Source organism: Coregonus clupeaformis, chromosome 21 (assembly GCF_020615455.1).
Source record: "Coregonus clupeaformis isolate EN_2021a chromosome 21, ASM2061545v1, whole genome shotgun sequence".
Taxonomy (NCBI): Eukaryota; Metazoa; Chordata; class Actinopteri; order Salmoniformes; family Salmonidae; genus Coregonus; species Coregonus clupeaformis.
Window position 1 is genome coordinate 34,262,024 of NC_059212.1, and position 23,784 is coordinate 34,285,807.

Genomic DNA, 23,784 nt, shown 5'->3' on the forward strand with positions numbered 1-23,784 from the left:
TGTTGGGAAAGTTACTGGAATTTTGTAAACGTACGCTTAGCTCCCCTTTAAGTAGTGAAGTGGTAACATGAGTTTGTTCTACAATATTCATGAAGTTGCTGCTAACTAACTGGTGTTTGTTCCCCAGGCCTACATGGACACTCTGCAGACCCAGTGGAGCTGGCTGCTCCAGATCACCAAGTGTATTCATGTCCACCTGAAGGAGAACGCTGCCTACAGCCAAGTAAACACACAGAATGGTGCACACACCCGCTGACACACAAACGTGTGCATAGACACACACACACACACACACACAGCTCACAGTATCTGTATCTCATGTTCTATTAAACTTCCCTCTCTACTGCAGTTCTTCAAGGAGGCCAATGAGACCTACAGCAAGCTGCAGAAGGACCATGAGAACATCCGTAAGAAGTTTACCTGTGATAAAGGAACACCTCTGGAGAACCTCACTGAGCTCCTGAAGAACCTTGAGGTACCTAACACTGAATGACACCTGAGAATGTTTCCATATAGGATCTCTCCCACAACTATCATAATATCAACAAATAGTTGATATGAGTATGATGCATATTAGCAAGCATTTTTGCAGATACCCCTCTTTGCCCTCCTTGCTACTCATTATTGAGGATAACTCCTTCCCTCACTTATTTGCATGGCATGATTTAGAAATTGAAATGTGCACAAGATAATGCAAATTACATAGGGTATATAACAACTGTTTAGGATGGTTAAAGTTATTTAAAATAGTGGTACCATATTCTTCAGGGATAAGTATAGGACACATCTGTGACGAGTACTGAGGATACAAAGAGGCAGGACGCAGACGCAGGAATCAACAATGTAAAGGTTTACTTAACACTGAGCAAGAGAACAACAAAGAGCGAGTACACGACATGACACTAACAATCACACAACACTGAACAGTCCAGGGCTAAATAGGGGTGGTGATGAGATGATGAGGTGCAGGTGCGCTGGAGGTGATTTGGGTGCGTTGGGTTTCCATTCCGATGTTGCCGAGGTGGTGCGCTCAGACCGGTGGCTCAGTAGACCGGCGAATCAGAGCGCCGGAGGGGAGCAATGGGAGGAGATGTGACAACGTCCCTTTTCTGTGACCTTATATGACCTGTGTGTTTGTGTGTCCCCATGCAGAGAGAGAAGGAGAGGGTCATGGAGAATAAGAGGCAGGTGAAGCACCTGGTGAATAAGTCCAAGAGCATCGTGAGGCTGAGACCACGTAACCCTGAAGAAAAGAGCAGCAGTGCTGTTATAGTACAGGCCCTGTGTGACTTCAAACAGGACCAGGTCAGCACACAAACACACACCAGATACTCACACACACGTTCACATACATTTTAAAGTGTTAACCCATGAACTGACGTCGCTTATACACATTCTTACAATACTACCACCCCCACCCCACCCACCCCCAACACACACATACAATATTTGCACAGAAAAGATCCGCAACAGTAGTGAGTTTACACTGTTTTGCATGTGTTCTGTGTGTCCTACAGAAAGGGATCTTAAAGGGGGACGAGGGCATCCTGAAGGACAACTCCCAGCGCAGTAAGTGGCACGTGACCGGTCCTGGAGGTCTGGACATGCTGATCCCCTCTGTGTGCCTCCTCATCCCCCCGCCCAACCCCCTCAGCATCGGAATGGCCAACAAGTAAGACCCCCTCGACAACCACACTGCCTGGCTCTATGACATTACTGCCATTTCAATGGGCTAAATAACAGTGCCATGAAAATGAAATGACAGTACATACTAATAATTTCATAAAATCTGGTGTCAGAATATATGAACTGACTTTACACTGTTATGACACACTACAGATTAGTAACTGATTTTATTTTGTGTATTGCAGGAATGAACAGTACTATGAGGCCATCATGGGCATCTGGAATCAGCTCTACATCAACATCAAGAGCCTCATCTCCTGGCAGTACTGTATCAAAGACATCAACCATATCAACTCCCTCACCCTCACCATGGTAAGGCCTTAAACAAGACTATGATTTACACTGCAGAAAATCTGTCACACAAATCAATAGAGATACCCTCACAATATAAACAAGGAACAAAGGTTTTAGGTGGCAATACATTACCATTTGGAGATATTTAACGTTGTATTTGTGTTTTAGACATTGTTTAACTCTAACATCTCTATATTTTTAATCCACAACAAGAAGTAAGTAGATGTTTAATGAGCACTCTCTCTCCCCTTGGCCGTCTTTAAGAGTAGCCCTCTTAGCCCACAATAGTTATAAATCTCACTCTTCCTTCCTCTCCATCGCTCTCTTTTCTAGCTGTCCCAGATGCGTCCTGAGGAGTACCGTAACATCATTAAGAGTCTGGAGACTCACTACCAGGAGTTCCTCCGCAACAGCCACGGCTCTGAGATGTTTGGAGAGGATGAGAAGAAGAGGATGGAGGGCCAGTATACTGGAGCCCAGACCCACTATGACACACTGGTCATAGGGCTGCCTACATACAGTGAGTCCTAGGGTGCCTAGTCTACCCAGTGGAGCTTCTTAGATGGCTTAACGCCTTCCCTGTCTACAGTACAAACTACATCAGTTCAACTGAATTATTAGAGACAGGAAGGTTAAGGGAATTAATTGAATAACCAGTGGATACTGTGACCCCAATTGCTACAGATGTTTGCCAAGAAATCACTCAGATTATGTTGGATATCAGTTATAATATGAATACGTATTGCTACTCAATTCCACTAAATTCAAATTGGTTCCATTTCATTTCACAGATCAATCCAAAGTGGAGGTGGTCAAGCCGGTGGTCCAGCCTGAGCCGCCCATCAAAGCTGAGACCACCAAGATCACCAAGACATCGGTGGCTAAGACCAGCACCTCCACCCAGGGCTCTACCCTGAGCCTGACCCTGCTCAGTGACCTCCACGCCCTCAGACGCAGGCTGGAGCTGGCTGAATCAGGCCTCAGCCACCACCTCCATGTTCCCCTGGGGGAGAACAGTGTGCAGGAGTGCTCACAGCGCCTCCTGAATCTGGAGGTATGCAACTGCAGCTACACCAGAGATTCAATAGAGGAAATGGGCCTATGAAAAACATAAAACTTTGCATTTCTTCCTCCTGTCTTTGATGTAATATCTGAGATAGCATGACTGGATAGGTGAAAACAATGTAAGGGAACCTGTGTGGTCAATCCTATCCAATTGTGTTTTGGAATACTGGATTCATTTAAAGTTTTCAAACATAGCCAGTAGATGGCCACTGTGTCTTTCTCATTGAATAATGTTGATAATCTTAAATGCAACCTATTCTACATGGACTAACCCTTGTTCCTGATTCTCAGGGCATACACCATGACCTGGACGGTGTGCGTGATGAGTACCTGAGGCTGAGGGAGAGGGTGGTGAGGCAGCTGGAGGGGACAGCAGCAGACTCGGAGCAGGCCAAGTTCCTCAGGAAAGAGCTGGACCTCCTCAACCAGAAACTGGGAGATCTGCAGGGGCTATCCTCTGCCTACCTCCAGAGGTACGGCTCTCACAGGAGCTTCTACCTTCTAGTCTTCTTCCTATGTTAAGAAGTGGTTGAGAAAACGAACTGGTTAGCAAATGTTTATTGAGGGTATGTTTCACCTGTGTGAAATGGTTATAGTTTGTTGTGGTGTTGTTTGATATTTCACTGTTGAAATGTCTTGTTTATTGAGATGGTGTTGTAACGTGGTCTCTGTGTGTATGTGTTCCCTGGTAGACTGTCATATCTGCAGAACTTGTTCCAGAGCCTCGTCCAGGCTGAGGATGTCATCAAGGTCCACGAGGCCCGTCTGACTGAGAAGGAGACCACCTCCCTGGATCTCAACGAGTTGGAGCGCTACAGGGCCACACTCAAGGTCAGACACACCATCAATCACCATTGCTGTCAATTTATATCTGTCAATTAGTTAATGTATCTGTCAATCAATTCTGATTGTGAGCTGTGTAATATTGCCAAATAATATATGTATATATTGCTTCGGAATTTTTTATGTGGTCTTTTGCAATTCAATATTCTAGTGTGCATTAGTGTAGTAGAACTGTGAGAGGGAGTATGTTTTGCCAAGATTAGTATCAGTGTCCAATAGTGTGTCTTGAGCATTGCCTGTTGTCTTTCCACTACAGCAAATGAAGTCTGACCTGGACCATAAGAGAGACCTTCTGAAGGCCATGGAGAGTGACCTGGCCAATGCAGTACACGTGAACAGTCAGATCTCAGCCTCCTTACACAAGTGTGATGTGGACCTGTCCAAGTATGCTGACCTGGTGACCCAGATGTCTGACCGCTGGCGACGCATCCAGACCCAGATCGACAGCAGGTGAGGACCCTTAGATCTCTAAACATACACTTCTCACATACACTCTCACAAACTCTTCAATACCCATGCAATGATTCATATTCAGTTCTGATGTTTCATAAAAATCGCCTCTATGCCCTCGTAGTGGATCCTTTTTGCTAGTATCCAGCAACTCTATTGACCTAACTATCTATTGACCTAACTATCTATTGACCTATCTATTGACCTAACTATCTATTGACCCAACTATCTGTTGACCTAACTATCTATTGACCCAACTATCTATTGACCTAACTATCTATTGACCTATCTATTGACCCAACTATCTATTGACCCAACTATCTATTGACCTAACTATCTATTGACCTAACTATCTATTGACCCAACTATCTATTGACCTAACTATCTATTGACCCAACTATCTATTGACCCAACTATCTTTTGACCTAACTATCTATTGACCTAAATATCTATTGACCCAACTATCTATTGACCCAACTACCTATTGACCTAACTATCTATTGACCCAACTATCTATTGACCCAACTATCTATTGGCCCAACTATCTATTGACCTAACTATCTATTGACCTATCTATTGACCCAACTATCTATTGACCCAACTATCTATTGACCTAACTATCTATTGACCCAACTATCTATTGACCTAACTATCTATTGACCCAACTATCTATTGACCTAACTATCTATTGACCTATTTATTGACCTAACTATCTATTGACCCAACTATCTGTTGACCTAACTATCTATTGACCCAACTATCTATTGACCCAACTACCTATTGACCCAACTATCTATTGACCCAACTATCTATTGACCTAACTATCTATTGACCTATCTATTGACCCAACTATCTATTGACCCAACTATCTATTGACCTAACTATCTATTGACCTAACTATCTATTGACCCAACTATCTATTGACCTAACTATCTATTGACCCAACTATCTATTGACCCAACTATCTTTTGACCTAACTATCTATTGACCTAAATATCTATTGACCCAACTATCTATTGACCCAACTACCTATTGACCTAACTATCTATTGACCCAACTATCTATTGACCCAACTATCTATTGGCCCAACTATCTATTGACCTAACTATCTATTGACCTATCTATTGACCCAACTATCTATTGACCCAACTATCTATTGACCTAACTATCTATTGACCCAACTATCTATTGACCTAACTATCTATTGACCCAACTATCTATTGACCTAACTATTGACCCAACTATCTATTGACCTAACTATTGACCTAACTATCTATTGACCCAACTATCTATTGACCTAACTATCTATTGACCCAACTATCTATTGACCCAACTATCTATTGACCCAACTATATATTGACCCAACTATCTATTGACCTAACTATCTATTGACCCAACTATCTATTGACCCAACTACCTATCGACCCAACTATATATTGACCCAACTATCTATTGACCTAACTATTGACCTAACTATCTATTGACCCAACTATCTATTGACCTAACTATTGACCTAACTATCTATTGACCCAACTATCTATTGACCTAACTATCTATTGACCCAACTATCTATTGACCCAACTATATATTGACCCAACTATCTATTGACCTAACTATCTATTGACCCAACTATCTATTGACCCAACTACCTATCGACCCAACTATATATGACCCAACTATCTATTGACCTAACTATTGACCTAACTATCTATTGACCCAACTATATATTGACCCAACTATCTATCGACCCAACTATCTATTGACCTAACTATATATTGACCCAACTATCTATTTACCTAACTATTGACCCAACTATCTATTGACCCAACTATCTATTGACCCAACTATATATTGACCCAACTATCTATTGACCTAACTATTGACCTAACTATCTATTGACCCAACTATCTATTGACCTAACTATCTATTGACCTAACTATTGACCTAACTATGTATTGACCCAACTATCTATTGACCTAACTATTGACCTAACTATCTATTGACCCAACTATCTATTGACCCAACTATCTATTGACCTAACTATTGACCTAACTATCTATTGACCCAACTATCTATTGTCCCAACTATCTATTGACCCAACTATCTATTGACCTAACTATCTATTGACCCAACTATCTATTGACCCAACTACCTATCGACCCAACTATCTATTGACCCAACTATCTATTGACCTAACTATCTATTGACCTAACTATCTATCGACCCAACTATCTATTGACCTAACTATTGACCTAACTATCTATTGACCAAACTATCTATTGACCCAACTATCTATTGACCTAACTATTGACCTAACTATCTATTGACCCAACTATCTATTGACCCAACTATCTATTGACCTAACTATCTATTGACCTAACTATCTATTGACCTAACTATCTATTGACCTAACTATCTATTGACCTAACTATTGACCCAACTATCTATTGACCCAACTATCTATTGACCTAACTATCTATTGACCTAACTATCTATTGACCCAACTATCTATTGACCTAACTATCTATTGACCTAACTATTGACCTAACTATGTATTGACCCAACTATCTATTGACCTAACTATTGACCTAACTATCTATTGACCCAACTATCTATTGACCCAACTATCTATTGACCTAACTATTGACCTAACTATCTATTGACCCAACTATCTATTGTCCCAACTATCTATTGACCCAACTATCTATTGACCTAACTATCTATTGACCTAACTATCTATTGACCCAACTATCTATCGACCTAACTATCTATTGACCCAACTATCTATTGACCTAACTATCTATTGACCTAACTATCTATTGACCCAACTATCTATCGACCTAACTATCTATTGACCCAACTATCTATTGACCTAACTATCTATTGACCTAACTATCTATCGACCCAACTATCTATTGACCTAACTATTGACCTAACTATCTATTGACCAAACTATCTATTGACCCAACTATCTATTGACCTAACTATTGACCTAACTATCTATTGACCCAACTATCTATTGACCCAACTATCTATTGGCCCAACTATCTATTGACCTAACTATCTATTGACCTATCTATTGACCCAACTATCTATTGACCCAACTATCTATTGACCTAACTATCTATTGACCCAACTATCTATTGACCTAACTATCTATTGACCCAACTATCTATTGACCTAACTATCTATTGACCTATTTATTGACCTAACTATCTATTGACCCAACTATCTGTTGACCTAACTATCTATTGACCCAACTATCTATTGACCCAACTACCTATTGACCCAACTATCTATTGACCCAACTATCTATTGACCTAACTATCTATTGACCTATCTATTGACCCAACTATCTATTGACCCAACTATCTATTGACCTAACTATCTATTGACCTAACTATCTATTGACCCAACTATCTATTGACCTAACTATCTATTGACCCAACTATCTATTGACCCAACTATCTTTTGACCTAACTATCTATTGACCTAAATATCTATTGACCCAACTATCTATTGACCCAACTACCTATTGACCTAACTATCTATTGACCCAACTATCTATTGACCCAACTATCTATTGGCCCAACTATCTATTGACCTAACTATCTATTGACCTATCTATTGACCCAACTATCTATTGACCCAACTATCTATTGACCTAACTATCTATTGACCCAACTATCTATTGACCTAACTATCTATTGACCCAACTATCTATTGACCTAACTATTGACCCAACTATCTATTGACCTAACTATTGACCTAACTATCTATTGACCCAACTATCTATTGACCTAACTATCTATTGACCCAACTATCTATTGACCCAACTATCTATTGACCCAACTATATATTGACCCAACTATCTATTGACCTAACTATCTATTGACCCAACTATCTATTGACCCAACTACCTATCGACCCAACTATATATTGACCCAACTATCTATTGACCTAACTATTGACCTAACTATCTATTGACCCAACTATCTATTGACCTAACTATTGACCTAACTATCTATTGACCCAACTATCTATTGACCTAACTATCTATTGACCCAACTATCTATTGACCCAACTATATATTGACCCAACTATCTATTGACCTAACTATCTATTGACCCAACTATCTATTGACCCAACTACCTATCGACCCAACTATATATGACCCAACTATCTATTGACCTAACTATTGACCTAACTATCTATTGACCCAACTATATATTGACCCAACTATCTATCGACCCAACTATCTATTGACCTAACTATATATTGACCCAACTATCTATTTACCTAACTATTGACCCAACTATCTATTGACCCAACTATCTATTGACCCAACTATATATTGACCCAACTATCTATTGACCTAACTATTGACCTAACTATCTATTGACCCAACTATCTATTGACCTAACTATCTATTGACCTAACTATTGACCTAACTATGTATTGACCCAACTATCTATTGACCTAACTATTGACCTAACTATCTATTGACCCAACTATCTATTGACCCAACTATCTATTGACCTAACTATTGACCTAACTATCTATTGACCCAACTATCTATTGTCCCAACTATCTATTGACCCAACTATCTATTGACCTAACTATCTATTGACCCAACTATCTATTGACCCAACTACCTATCGACCCAACTATCTATTGACCCAACTATCTATTGACCTAACTATCTATTGACCTAACTATCTATCGACCCAACTATCTATTGACCTAACTATTGACCTAACTATCTATTGACCAAACTATCTATTGACCCAACTATCTATTGACCTAACTATTGACCTAACTATCTATTGACCCAACTATCTATTGACCCAACTATCTATTGACCTAACTATCTATTGACCTAACTATCTATTGACCTAACTATCTATTGACCTAACTATCTATTGACCTAACTATTGACCCAACTATCTATTGACCCAACTATCTATTGACCTAACTATCTATTGACCTAACTATCTATTGACCCAACTATCTATTGACCTAACTATCTATTGACCTAACTATTGACCTAACTATGTATTGACCCAACTATCTATTGACCTAACTATTGACCTAACTATCTATTGACCCAACTATCTATTGACCCAACTATCTATTGACCTAACTATTGACCTAACTATCTATTGACCCAACTATCCATTGTCCCAACTATCTATTGACCCAACTATCTATTGACCTAACTATCTATTGACCTAACTATCTATTGACCCAACTATCTATCGACCTAACTATCTATTGACCCAACTATCTATTGACCTAACTATCTATTGACCTAACTATCTATCGACCCAACTATCTATTGACCTAACTATTGACCTAACTATCTATTGACCAAACTATCTATTGACCCAACTATCTATTGACCTAACTATTGACCTAACTATCTATTGACCCAACTATCTATTGACCCAACTATCTATTGACCTAACTATCTATTGACCTAACTATCTATTGACCTAACTATCTATTGACCCAACTATCTATTGACCCAACTACCTATCGACCTAACTATCTATTGACCCAACTATCTATTGACCCAACTATCTATTGACCCAACTATCTATCGACCCAACTACAGTGGGGAAAAAAAGTATTTAGTCAGTCATCAATTGTGCAAGTTCTCCCACTTAAAAAGATGAGAGAGGCCTGTAATTTTCATCATAGGTACACGTCAACTATGACAGACAAAATGAGGAAAAAAAATCCAGAAAATCACATTGTCGGATTTTTAATGAATTTATTTGCAAATTATGGTGGAAAATAAGTATTTGGTCAATAATAAAAGTTTCTCAATACTTTGTTATATACCCTTTGTTGGCAATGACACAGGTCAAATGTTTTCTGTAAGTCTTCACAAGGTTTTCACACACTGTTGCTGGTATTTTGGCCCATTCCTCCATGCAGATCTCCTCTAGAGCAGTGATGTTTTAGGGCTGTCGCTGGGCAACACAGACTTTCAACTCACTCCAAAGATTTTCTATGGGGTTGAGATCTGGAGACTGGCTAGGCCACTCCAGGACCTTGAAATGCTTCTTACGAAGCCACTCCTTCATTGCCCGGGCGGTGTGTTTGGGATCATTGTCATGCTGAAAGACCCAGCCACGTTTCATCTTCAATGCCCTTGCTGATGGAAGGAGGTTTTCACTCAAAATCTCACGATACATGGCCCCATTCATTCTTTCCTTTACACGGATCAGTTGTCCTGGTCCCTTTGCAGAAAAACAGCCCCAAAGCATGATGTTTCCACCCCCATGCTTCACAGTAGGTATGGTGTTCTTTGGATGCAACTCAGCATTCTTTGTCCTCCAAACACGACGAGTTGAGTTTTTACCAAAAAGTTATATTTTGGTTTCATCTGACCATATGACATTCTCCCAATCCTCTTCTGGATCATCCAAATGCACTCTAGCAAACTTCAGACGGGCCTGGACATGTACTGGCTTAAGCAGGGGGACACGTCTTGCACTGCAGGATTTGAGTCCCTGGCGGCGTAGTGTGTTACTGATGGTAGGCTTTGTTACTTTGGTCCCAGCTCTCTGCAGGTCATTCACTAGGTCCCCCCGTGTGGTTCTGGGATTTTTGCTCACCGTTCTTGTGATCATTTTGACCCCACGGGGTGAGATCTTGCGTGGAGCCCCCAGATCAAGGGAGATTATCAGTGGTCTTGTATGTCTTCCATTTCCTAATAATTGCTCCCACAGTTGATTTCTTCAAACCAAGCTGCTTACCTATTGCAGATTCAGTCTTCCCAGCCTGGTGCAGGTCTACAATTTTGTTTCTGGTGTCCTTTGACAGCTCTTTGGTCTTGGCCATAGTGGAGTTTGGAGTGTGACTTTTTGAGGTTGTGGACAGGTGTCTTTTATACTGATAACAAGTTCAAACAGGTGCCATTAATACAGGTAACGAGTGGAGGACAGAGGAGCCTCTTAAAGAAGAAGTTACAGGTCTGTGAGAGCCAGAAATCTTGCTTGTTTGTAGGTGACCAAATACTTATTTTCCACCATAATTTGCAAATAAATTCATTAAAAATCCTACAATGTGATTTTCTGGAAAAAAAATTCTCAATTTGTCTGTCATAGTTGACGTGTACCTATGATGAAAATGACAGGCCTCTCTCATCTTTTTAAGTGGGAGAACTTGCACAATTGGTGGCTGACTAAATACTTTTTTTCCCCACTGTATCTATTGACCTAACTATTGACCTAACTATCTATTGACCAAACTATCTATTGACCCAACTATCTATTGACCCAACTATCTATTGACCCAACTATCTATTGACCTAACTATCTATTGACCTAACTATCTATTGACCCAACTATCTATTGACCAAACTATCTATTGACCTAACTATCTATTGACCCAACTATGTATTGACCCAACTATCTATTGACCTAACTATCTATTGACCCAACTATCTATTGACCCAACTATCTTTTGACCTAACTATCTATTGACCTAAATATCTATTGACCCAACTATCTATTGACCCAACTATCTATTGACCCAACTATCTATTGGCCCAACTATCTATTGACCTAACTATCTATTGACCTATCTATTGACCCAACTATCTATTGACCCAACTATCTATTGACCTAACTATCTATTGACCCAACTATCTATTGACCTAACTATCTATTGACCCAACTATCTATTGACCTAACTATTGACCCAACTATCTATTGACCTAACTATTGACCTAACTATCTATTGACCCAACTATTGACCTAACTATCTATTGACCCAACTATCTATTGACCTAACTATTGACCCAACTATCTATTGACCTAACTATTGACCCAACTATCTATTGACCTAACTATTGACCTAACTATCTATTGACCCAACTATATATTGACCCAACTATCTATCGACCCAACTATCTATTGACCTAACTATATATTGACCCAACTATCTATTTACCTAACTATCTATTGACCCAACTATCTATTGACCCAACTATATATTGACCCAACTATCTTTTGACCTAACTATTGACCTAACTATCTATTGACCCAACTATCTATTGACCTAACTATCTATTGACCTAACTATTGACCTAACTATGTATTGACCCAACTATCTATTGACCTAACTATTGACCTAACTATCTATTGACCCAACTATCTATTGACCCAACTATATATTGACCCAACTATCTATCGACCCAACTATCTATTGACCTAACTATATATTGACCCAACTATCTATTTACCTAACTATTGACCTAACTATCTATTGACCCAACTATCTATTGACCTAACTATTGACCCAACTATCTATTGACCTAACTATTGACCTAACTATCTATTGACCCAACTATATATTGACCCAACTATCTATCGACCCAACTATCTATTGACCTAACTATATATTGACCCAACTATCTATTTACCTAACTATCTATTGACCCAACTATCTATTGACCCAACTATATATTGACCCAACTATCTTTTGACCTAACTATTGACCTAACTATCTATTGACCCAACTATCTATTGACCTAACTATCTATTGACCTAACTATTGACCTAACTATGTATTGACCCAACTATCTATTGACCTAACTATTGACCTAACTATCTATTGACCCAACTATCTATTGACCCAACTATATATTGACCCAACTATCTATCGACCCAACTATCTATTGACCTAACTATATATTGACCCAACTATCTATTTACCTAACTATTGACCTAACTATCTATTGACCCAACTATCTATTGACCCAACTATATATTGACCCAACTATCTATTGACCTAACTATTGACCTAACTATCTATTGACCCAACTATCTATTGACCTAACTATCTATTGACCTAACTATTGACCTAACTATGTATTGACCCAACTATCTATTGACCTAACTATTGACCTAACTATCTATTGACCCAACTATCTATTGACCCAACTATCTATTGACCTAACTATTGACCTAACTATCTATTGACCCAACTATCTATTGTCCCAACTATCTATTGACCCAACTACCTATCGACCCAACTATCTATTGACCTAACTATCTATTGACCCAACTATCTATTGACCTAACTATCTATTGACCCAACTATCTATCGACCTAACTATCTATTGACCCAACTATCTATTGACCTAACTATCTATTGACCTAACTATCTATTGACCCAACTATCTATTGACCCAACTACCTATCGACCTAACTATCTATTGACCAACTATCTATTGACCCAACTATCTATTGACCCAACTATCTATTGACCCAACTATCTATCGACCCAACTATCTATTGACCTAACTATTGACCTAACTATCTATTGACCAAACTATCTATTGACCCAACTATCTATTGACCTAACTATTGACCTAACTATCTATTGACCCAACTATCTATTGACCCAACTATCTATTGACCCAACTATCTATTGACCTAACTATCTATTGACCCAACAATCTATTGACCCAACTACCTATCGACCCAACTATTATTGACCTAACTATCTATTGACCCAACTATCTATTGACCTAACTATCTATTGACCCAACTATCTATCGACCTAACTATCTATTGACCCAACTATCTATTGACCTAACTATCTATTGACCTAACTATCTATTGACCTAACTATCTATTGACCCAACTATCTATTGACCCAACTACCTATCGACCTAACTATCTATTGACCCAACTATCTATTGACCCAACTATCTATTGACCCAACTATCTATCGACCCAACTATCTATTGACCTAACTATTGACCTAACTATCTATTGACCAAACTATCTATTGACCCAACTATCTATTGACCCAACTATCTATTGACCTAACTATCTATTGACCCAACTATGTATTGACCCAACTATCTATTGACCCAACTATCTATTGACCCAACTATCTATTGATCTAACTATCTATTGACCCAACTATCTATTGACCCAACTATCTTTTGACCTAACTATCTATTGACCCAACTATCTATTGACCCAACTACCTATTGACCTAACTATCTATTGACCCAACTATCTATTGACCCAACTATCTATTGGCCCAACTATCTATTGACGTAACTATCTATTGACCTATCTATTGACCCAACTATCTATTGACCCAACTATCTATTGACCTAACTATCTATTGACCCAACTATCTATTGACCTAACTATCTATTGACCCAACTATCTATTGACCTAACTATTGACCCAACTATCTATTGACCTAACTATTGACCTAACTATCTATTGACCCAACTATCTATTGACCTAACTATCTATTGACCCAACTATCTATTGACCCAACTATCTATTGACCCAACTATCTATTGACCTAACTATCTATTGACCCAACTATCTATTGACCCAACTACCTATCGACCCAACTATATATGACCCAACTATCTATTGACCTAACTATTGACCTAACTATCTATTGACCCAACTATATATTGACCCAACTATCTATCGACCCAACTATCTATTGACCTAACTATATATTGACCCAACTATCTATTTACCTAACTATTGACCTAACTATCTATTGACCCAACTATCTATTGACCCAACTATATATTGACCCAACTATCTATTGACCTAACTATTGACCTAACTATCTATTGACCCAACTATCTATTGACCTAACTATCTATTGACCTAACTATTGACCTAACTATGGATTGACCCAACTATCTATTGACCTAACTATTGACCTAACTATCTATTGACCCAACTATCTATTGACCCAACTATCTATTGACCTAACTATTGACCTAACTATCTATTGACCCAACTATCTATTGTCCCAACTATCTATTGACCCAACTATCTATTGACCTAACTATCTATTGACCCAACTATCTATTGACCCAACTACCTATCGACCCAACTATCTATTGACCTAACTATCTATTGACCCAACTATCTATTGACCTAACTATTGACCTAACTATCTATTGACCCAACTATCTATTGACCCAACTATATATTGACCCAACTATCTATTGACCTAACTATTGACCTAACTATCTATTGACCCAACTATCTATTGACCTAACTATCTATTGACCTAACTATTGACCTAACTATGGATTGACCCAACTATCTATTGACCTAACTATTGACCTAACTATCTATTGACCCAACTATCTATTGACCCAACTATCTATTGACCTAACTATTGACCTAACTATCTATTGACCCAACTATCTATTGTCCCAACTATCTATTGACCCAACTATCTATTGACCTAACTATCTATTGACCCAACTATCTATTGACCCAACTACCTATCGACCCAACTATATATTGACCCAACTATCTATCGACCCAACTATCTATTGACCTAACTATATATTGACCCAACTATCTATTTACCTAACTATTGACCTAACTATCTATTGACCCAACTATCTATTGACCCAACTATATATTGACCCAACTATCTATTGACCTAACTATTGACCTAACTATCTATTGACCCAACTATCTATTGACCTAACTATCTATTGACCTAACTATTGACCTAACTATGTATTGACCCAACTATCTATTGACCTAACTATTGACCTAACTATCTATTGACCCAACTATCTATTGACCCAACTATCTATTGACCTAACTATTGACCTAACTATCTATTGACCCAACTATCTATTGTCCCAACTATCTATTGACCCAACTACCTATCGACCCAACTATCTATTGACCTAACTATCTATTGACCCAACTATCTATTGACCTAACTATCTATTGACCCAACTATCTATCGACCTAACTATCTATTGACCCAACTATCTATTGACCTAACTATCTATTGACCTAACTATCTATTGACCCAACTATCTATTGACCCAACTACCTATCGACCTAACTATCTATTGACCCAACTATCTATTGACCCAACTATCTATTGACCCAACTATCTATTGACCCAACTATCTATCGACCCAACTATCTATTGACCTAACTATTGACCTAACTATCTATTGACCAAACTATCTATTGACCCAACTATCTATTGACCTAACTATTGACCTAACTATCTATTGACCCAACTATCTATTGACCCAACTATCTATTGACCCAACTATCTATTGACCTAACTATCTATTGACCCAACAATCTATTGACCCAACTACCTATCGACCCAACTATTATTGACCTAACTATCTATTGACCCAACTATCTATTGACCTAACTATCTATTGACCCAACTATCTATCGACCTAACTATCTATTGACCCAACTATCTATTGACCTAACTATCTATTGACCTAACTATCTATTGACCTAACTATCTATTGACCCAACTATCTATTGACCCAACTACCTATCGACCTAACTATCTATTGACCCAACTATCTATTGACCCAACTATCTATTGACCCAACTATCTATCGACCCAACTATCTATTGACCTAACTATTGACCTAACTATCTATTGACCAAACTATCTATTGACCCAACTATCTATTGACCCAACTATCTATTGACCTAACTATCTATTGACCCAACTATGTATTGACCCAACTATCTATTGACCCAACTATCTATTGACCCAACTATCTATTGATCTAACTATCTATTGACCCAACTATCTATTGACCCAACTATCTTTTGACCTAACTATCTATTGACCCAACTATCTATTGACCCAACTACCTATTGACCTAACTATCTATTGACCCAACTATCTATTGACCCAACTATCTATTGGCCCAACTATCTATTGACCTAACTATCTATTGACCTATCTATTGACCCAACTATCTATTGACCCAACTATCTATTGACCTAACTATCTATTGACCCAACTATCTATTGACCTAACTATCTATTGACCCAACTATCTATTGACCTAACTATTGACCCAACTATCTATTGACCTAACTATTGACCTAACTATCTATTGACCCAACTATCTATTGACCTAACTATCTATTGACCCAACTATCTATTGACCCAACTATCTATTGACCCAACTATCTATTGACCTAACTATCTATTGACCCAACTATCTATTGACCCAACTACCTATCGACCCAACTATATATGACCCAACTATCTATTGACCTAACTATTGACCTAACTATCTATTGACCCAACTATATATTGACCCAACTATCTATCGACCCAACTATCTATTGACCTAACTATATATTGACCCAACTATCTATTTACCTAACTATTGACCTAACTATCTATTGACCCAACTATCTATTGACCCAACTATATATTGACCCAACTATCTATTGACCTAACTATTGACCTAACTATCTATTGACCCAACTATCTATTGACCTAACTATCTATTGACCTAACTATTGACCTAACTATGGATTGACCCAACTATCTATTGACCTAACTATTGACCTAACTATCTATTGACCCAACTATCTATTGACCCAACTATCTATTGACCTAACTATTGACCTAACTATCTATTGACCCAACTATCTATTGTCCCAACTATCTATTGACCCAACTATCTATTGACCTAACTATCTATTGACCCAACTATCTATTGACCCAACTACCTATCGACCCAACTATCTATTGACCTAACTATCTATTGACCCAACTATCTATTGACCTAACTATCTATTGACCCAACTATCTATCGACCTAACTATCTATTGACCCAACTATCTATTGACCTAACTATCTATTGACCTAACTATCTATTGACCTAACTATCTATTGACCCAACTATGTATTGACCCAACTATCTATTGACCTAACTATTGACCTAACTATCTATTGACCCAACTATCTATTGACCCAACTATCTATTGACCTAACTATTGACCGAACTATCTATTGACCCAACTATCTATTGTCCCAACTATCTATTGACCCAACTATCTATTGACCTAACTATCTATTGACCCAACTATCTTTTGACCCAACTACCTATCGACCCAACTATCTATTGACCTAACTATCTATTAACCCAACTATCTATTGACCTAACTATCTATTGACCCAACTATCTATCGACCTAACTATCTATTGACCCAACTATCTATTGACCTAACTATCTATTGACCTAACTATCTATTGACCTAACTATCTATTGACCCAACTATCTATTGACCCAACTACCTATCGACCCAACTATCTATTGACCTAACTATCTATTGACCCAACTATCTATCGACCCAACTATCTATTGACCTAACTATCTATTGACCCAACTATATATTGACCCAACTATCTATTGACCTAACTATTGACTTAACTATATATTGACCCAACTATCTATTGACCTAACTATTGACCTAACTATCTATTGACCCAACTATCTATTGACCCAACTATCTATTGACCTAACTATTGACCTAACTATCTATTGACCTAACTATCTATTGACCCAACTATCTATTGACCCAACTACCTATCGACCCAACTATATATTGACCCAACTATCTATTGACCTAACTATTGACCTAACTATATATTGACCCAACTATCTATTGTCCCAACTATCTATTGACCCAACTATCTATTGACCCAACTATCTATTGACCTAACTATCTATTGACCCAACTATCTATTGACCTAACTATCTATTGACCCAACTATCTATTGACCCAACTATCTATTGTCCCAACTATCTATTGTCCCAACTATCTATTGTCCCAACTATCTATTGACCCAACTATCTATTGACCTAACTATCTATTGACCCAACTATCTATTGACCTAACTATCTATTGACCCAACTATCTATTGACCCAACTATCTATTGACCCAACTATCTATTGACCTAACTATATATTGACCTAACTATCTATTGACCCAACTATCTATTGACCCAACTACCTATCGACCCAACTATATATTGACCCAACTATCTATTGACCTAACTATTGACCTAACTATCTATTGACCCAACTATCTATTGTCCCAACTATCTATTGACCCAACTATCTATTGACCCAACTATCTATTGACCCAACTATCTATTGACCTAACTATCTATTGACCCAACTATCTATTGACCTAACTATTTATTGACCCAACTATCTATTGACCCAACTATCTATTGACCCAACTACCTATCGACCTAACTATCTATTGACCCAACTATCTATTGACCCAACTATCTATTGACCTAACTATCTATTGACCCAACTATCTATTGACCCAACTACCTATCGACCTAACTATCTATTGACCCAACTATCTATTGACCTAACTATATATTGACCCAACTATCTATTGGGACTAACTGTTCCTCTTTCTCTTCTCCCTCTATATCGCCCTCCTTTTCTCCATTAAATCAAATCAAATCAAGCTTGATTTATACAGCACATTTCAGACATGGAATGCAATGCAATGTGCTTCACAGGAAAAAACTAATAAAAAACGATGAAAATAAAATGTCCAATATTTACTACACAACAAACATAAGATGATAAAAACTAAAGAATAACAATAAAAACTGAATGACTAAAACGCACCCTAAGGAAAAGCAAATCTAAAAAGGTGTGTTTTAAGATCTCTTTTAAATATGTCCATAGTTTCGGCCGTCCTCAGGTTTTCTGTCAGGCTATTCCTGAGGCATAATAACATCCCTCTCTCATCAGAGTGTGGGACCTGGAGAAGCAGGAGAAACAGCTGAGACATTTCCAGCAGAGCAGCGGAGTGGTGGACCAGTGGATAGACAACGCTAGACAGCGCCAGGACACCCTGCAGACAGCCAAGTTTAGCAACATCCAGGTCCTCATGGAGCACCTCAACCAACAGAAGGTAGGCCACTGCACAGCCATCCCAGAAATATATATTTGTAATGTTGTTGTACAATTCTGTACAGTACAGAGACTGACTGGTTGTTTCAGGTATGATTGATATATTCTAATGCACTCATGAATCTATCAGGTGCTGCACAGTGAGATCAAAGGGAAGAAGGAAAAGGTGGAGGATGTACAGAAGGATGCGGAAACCTGCTCTGCCTCCATCAAGGTGAATGCCATTCTTTCAAAACCTGTCATTCTCTCAACACCTTCAATTTGGTTGTCACTGAAAGTATCTTACCAGTTTGAATACCACATCAGCACCTAAAACCCTTCCATACTGTAGCATGTACAATGCAAATGCTAAATGCCTGTGTTCACACGTTGTGCTACTTCATTCCAGGACTATGAGCTGCAGCTGGCCTCCTACAGTGCAGGACTGGAGACCCTGTTGAACATCCCTATCAAGAGAACCATGCTCCAGTCCCCTGCCACTGTGGTCAGACAGGAGGTAATTGAGCAGCCTGTCCAACAGGGGGCAGTAGACAGTGTTAGAAATATGTCAGGGCTGTATTCATAAAGCGTCTCAGAATAGGATCAGTTTAGCTTTTTAGAGCATAATGAATATGGTTATATGGACAGACGTTTTATCAATACAGGGCCTGGTCTTTACCCTGCTTATGTGGGTAAATGGGATCCTGAGGCCTGAGGTGGCATAAGCCCTGTCATGTCAGTCATTACCATTATGTTAATCTGAATGTGGTAATCCTTGTTTTTTGGCTAGATTTTCTATTTGGCTCTATTAAAAAATTATCGTAAATGCTGGCAAATAACCTTTCCAATTAACTCTGTTGTAGTGGCTGTTTTTTATGTTTTCACACTAATAATGTATGTCTGCTTGTTTATCTATAAACTCTAACTGTAATCCCACTAGGGTGCTGACCTCCAGTCTCGCTACATAGAGCTCCTGACCCGCTCCAGTGACTATTACAAGTTCCTGGGGGAGATGCTCAAGAACATGGAGGAACTGAAGGTAAGGGCGTGAAGGCACATACAAATATATATAATGAGTTTGCGATATGTAGCATATGTGTTCCCTCCTAATAAGACCTTAGATTATTAATTTCTAGTGATATGACTTTCCCTGGTTACGATTGGGTTAGGGTAATCTGATCCTAGATCAGTTGTTATGGTCAACTACCATCTCAATGCGACCCTCCTATTTCCCACCCTCAGATTAGGAACACCAAGATTGAGATGCTGGAGGAGGAGCTTCGTCGTCTAAAGGAGGACATCGGAGACCGCAGCCAGAAGAACCGTTCCTTAGAGGACGCCCTGTCCCGCTACAAGCTGGAGCTCACCCAGTCTAAAGAACAGCTCATCTCCATGGAGGAGGTGAAGAGGACCACAGCCGTGCAGGCCAGCTTGGCCAGGGAGAGCCTGGACACCACCAGCAGCCAGCTGACTGAGCTCAACGACAAGTTGGCCCGTCTCACCTACCAGTTGGACGAGGAGAAGAGGAAGAAGAGGCTGGCCGAGGAGCGCTATACAAGCCAGCAGGAAGAGTACGAGGCGGCCGTGCGCCGGCGCCAGAAGGAGCTGGACGAGCTCAACTGGTCCAAGATCGACTTGGAGAAGGCAGTGAAGGACAAGGAGCGCGAGCTGGAGAGGCTGAGGATGCAGCTGGAAGAGGAGGCCACGAGGAGGCGTGGGGCAGAGCAGGAAATCTCTAAGGTAAGAACCCAGTGCAACCAGGAGATGAGTAACCTTAAGCAAACCTACGAGTCGGAGATCCACGTCACCAAGACCACCATCCTCAAGGCTTCTCAGCAGAAACAGGAGGACACGGCCGAGCTCAAACTGCAGTGTGAGGGACTGGAAGCAGATAAAAGGGATCTAGAAGAGGAGTTGAGGAGGTTGAGACTGTCTGTGACTCAGACTGAGGAGATGAGGAGGAAGGCAGAGGATGAGGCCCATCAGCAGAGGTCTACAGGGACGGAGGAGTCGAGGAGGAGGAGAGAGCTGGAGATACAGCTCCAGACTGTGGTCACCCAGAGAGGAGAGGAGGAGCTGAGGCAGAAGGAGGCGCTGGCCGAGGCCACCAGGAGCAGCCAGGAGAAGAGCAGGCAGATCAGTCTTCTCACACACAACCTGGAGGAGGAGGGCAAGAGGAGGAGTGCACTGGAGATTGAGGTCACCAAGCTCAGGCAGTCCTACACTGAGCTGCAGACCAGGAATGCCACCTCTCGGGAGGTCATCAACAAGCTCAAGATCTCAGAGCAGGAGATCCAATTGGTCCGAGTGGAGCTGGAAAAGCAGACCAACGAGAGGACCAAGGCTGAGACAACTGCTACCAGGCTGCAGAGCCGCATCCGGGACCTACAGGCCATGGTGGACGGTCTAGAAGTGGAGATGGAGAAGCAGAAGAAAACCACCCAGGATGAGTTCACCCGCAGGAAGAGGATTGAGTCTGAGCTGGAGAAGATGACCCAGAGCTGCAGAGAACACACCACCACCATCAACACCCTCAGGGCCAGGCAGGAAGAGGTGTCCACCTCAGGGAGGAAGTACGAAAAGGAGCTCAGGGCTCTCCAGGAGGCTCTGGACAAGAGCCTGCAGGAGCACAAGGCCACAACGGAGCACCTGGCTCAGGCATCTACAGAGTTAAAGGCTCTCCAACAGCAACTCTCCCAAGAGCAGGGGAAGGTCCGTGAGGTCAATATCCGCATTGAGAGCCTCTACAAAACCATTGAGGAGAAGAGCCGGCTGCTCAATGAAGCCACCACAGAGATTGAGAAACTCCAGAGCCTTACTCAGAAGCTGACCAAGGAGAGGCTGAGGCTGGAGGAGGAACTGAGAGGAGTGAAGCAGGAGAAAGAGCAACTGAAACTAAACAGAGATAGTGTGGATGGAGAGAGCCAAGCCCAGATCTCATCCCTGCATGTCCAGCTCCAGAGCAGCAGCAAGATGACACTGGAACTCCAAGCCCTCATCAAGGACCTGACCAAGGAGAGGGAAAAGCTAAAGTTGGATTTGGACAAAGTCCAAAAGCAATCCATAGAGGTATTTTGATTGATCTGAGGGGTCAATTCCAAATAATTCCAACAACCCTGCATGAATGAATGAGTGGCACTGGGAGGATTAAGTTCAAATAATTTACAGTGGGGTCTAAACTTATTGGATCCCTTAATAAAGATTAATAGAAAATATAATAAATAATACAAATACTGAGCTATGTTTTATGCTCAAAAAAATTCTACTAATACAATTGTTCAGAGAAATATATTTTATTTAACAAGAAGTAATGAAAAAATCTAAAAAAGATAGGGGTAAAAATTATTGGATCACATGTTTTCAATACTCCAGCCCCCTACCCCTTGCGAGGATAACGACACTGAGCCTTTTTCTAAAATGTTTTATGAGATTAGAGAACACATTGGGAGGGATCTTAGACCATTCCTCCATACAGAATATTTCCAGATCCTTGATATACAGTGGGGAGAACAAGTATTTGATACACTGCCGATTTTGCAGGTTTTCCTACTTACAAAGCATGTAGAGGTCTGTAATTTTGTATCATAGGTACACTTCAACTGTGAGAGACGGAATCTAAAACAAAAATCCAGAAAATCACATTGTATGATTTTTAAGTAATTAATTTGCATTTTATTGCATGACATAAGTATTTGATA

At 39.7% G+C, this 23,784-nt stretch overlaps 1 protein-coding gene across 2 annotated transcripts in view; it reads left to right on the top strand.

The window, feature by feature from the left end:
- LOC121535308 (desmoplakin-like) overlaps positions 1–23,784 on the top strand; it is a 35,975-nt gene that overhangs the window by 4,749 nt on the left and 7,442 nt on the right. The window contains exons 9-23 of one of the 2 annotated variants that reach the window (XM_041842252.2): positions 128–223; positions 350–475; positions 1,153–1,305; positions 1,518–1,672; positions 1,872–1,998; positions 2,314–2,500; positions 2,772–3,034; positions 3,337–3,518; positions 3,738–3,876; positions 4,145–4,338; positions 19,946–20,108; positions 20,238–20,321; positions 20,496–20,603; positions 21,027–21,125; positions 21,329–23,155. In XM_041842252.2, the coding sequence (XP_041698186.2) occupies positions 128–223; positions 350–475; positions 1,153–1,305; positions 1,518–1,672; positions 1,872–1,998; positions 2,314–2,500; positions 2,772–3,034; positions 3,337–3,518; positions 3,738–3,876; positions 4,145–4,338; positions 19,946–20,108; positions 20,238–20,321; positions 20,496–20,603; positions 21,027–21,125; positions 21,329–23,155 (3,903 nt within the window). The remainder of the gene's footprint in view (positions 1–127; positions 224–349; positions 476–1,152; positions 1,306–1,517; positions 1,673–1,871; positions 1,999–2,313; positions 2,501–2,771; positions 3,035–3,336; positions 3,519–3,737; positions 3,877–4,144; positions 4,339–19,945; positions 20,109–20,237; positions 20,322–20,495; positions 20,604–21,026; positions 21,126–21,328; positions 23,156–23,784) is intronic. The other variant, XM_045205880.1, reaches the window with a different exon arrangement.